A 1,306-nucleotide genomic window follows, 5' to 3' on the forward strand; every position below is an offset into this window, starting at 1 on the left:
GAACATCCCACGCACGTTTCTTGAATGCCAACTAAAGTTTGGCCGTACCCTGCTTTTATCATTATGTTAGCAAGCATACATTAAGACAATGATACAAGTAGAAGCGCTCTGGATAGTCACCAAGTCACAGTGTGTTCACATGTACGCGATCGTCAGAGACCACGGAGGTATTCTTACCCCCCCAAAAAAAAAATTCTCCTTGAATTTACACTGATCTCAGAAATTGTCTCTGGAGTTCTAAAATGGCCTGAAATCCGCCGAACAGCGGAAATGTCTCATGCCTGTCAGAAGTAAAGGTTAGTCTTAACGTTATTGTCAACGTCAACTTTTTCTCATTACAGCATTGTTGTTAGAGTTTACTCGTTCCGAAATACGGGGGCTACTCACGTGAGAGTACTTGCAGCTTTGTGTTGATGGCTTTCAGCGTCTCGTCATCGTCCCCATCCTGGTGCAGCAGCACCAGCTGCCTCACGTGGTTGCGCACACTGCCAACACACAACCAACATGCAGACGCATTACACAACTAATAACGCTACTCGCGCAAATGCACTCCCGACCACCGCCACTACACGCTGCTTACCATTCACAATCCCCTAATTGGCGAGTCGGAAGAGATCCGACCAACCTCGACTCTGTTTAAGACATCATTTCGAACAGAGATCAGAAAGAACACGACTAGCAAAAAAATAACCTACTATTAAACATACCACGCTAACAACAGACATACCTGTGGTCAACCCTACAGAACCGTCACCCGTCTGCAAAGGACACTTTTTAGGAGCTTGGGCATATCCCACGAGTGACCTTGCAGACAGATTTGAATGCAAATCGACTCAACCGCTACCGGACGGAATTAGAATACAGAATAGCGAACTGTGCGTCGCTGTGCCGCCGGCTGGTTGAGCGAACGCTGCCGTCCCCCCCCCCCACCACCCCGCCGCCGCACGCGCGCGAACTCACATGTTCTGGCACTTGAACAGCTCGTTAATGGCCTTGACTGCGTGGTCGTCGACGGTCGCGTAGAGCTGGTAGAGGCGCTTCATGCGCTCGGACGTGTCGAGCGAGTACGGCACGAGACACGTGTGCAGGATCTTCTCAACCAACAACCTGAAACGACGACGACGACGTGCGACGTGACAACAGCGACGACGGTGACGACGGTGATGTGGGTGATGATGGTGACGGGGTGACTATGACGACGGTGACAGGGGTGACGACGGTGATGTGGGTGATGATGGTGACGGGGGTGACTATGACGACGGTGACAGAGGTGACGACAGTGACAGGGGTGACGATGGTGACGGGG

The 1,306-nt window shown here is 51.5% G+C and overlaps 1 protein-coding gene across 1 annotated transcript in view; it reads right to left on the minus strand.

The window, feature by feature from the left end:
- The window catches only part of LOC106815737 (sister chromatid cohesion protein PDS5 homolog B-like), a gene marked incomplete in the record, with an annotated part of 36,763 nt that overhangs the window by 13,478 nt on the left and 21,979 nt on the right, over positions 1–1,306 (minus strand). Inside the window, 2 exon segments of the mRNA XM_014820249.1 lie at positions 388–485; positions 961–1,107. Of these exon segments, the coding sequence (XP_014675735.1) occupies positions 388–485; positions 961–1,107 (245 nt within the window).

The sequence above is a fragment of the Priapulus caudatus genome, unplaced genomic scaffold (assembly GCF_000485595.1).
Source record: "Priapulus caudatus unplaced genomic scaffold, Priapulus_caudatus-5.0.1 Scaffold29, whole genome shotgun sequence".
Classification (NCBI taxonomy): domain Eukaryota; kingdom Metazoa; phylum Priapulida; class Priapulimorpha; order Priapulimorphida; family Priapulidae; genus Priapulus; species Priapulus caudatus.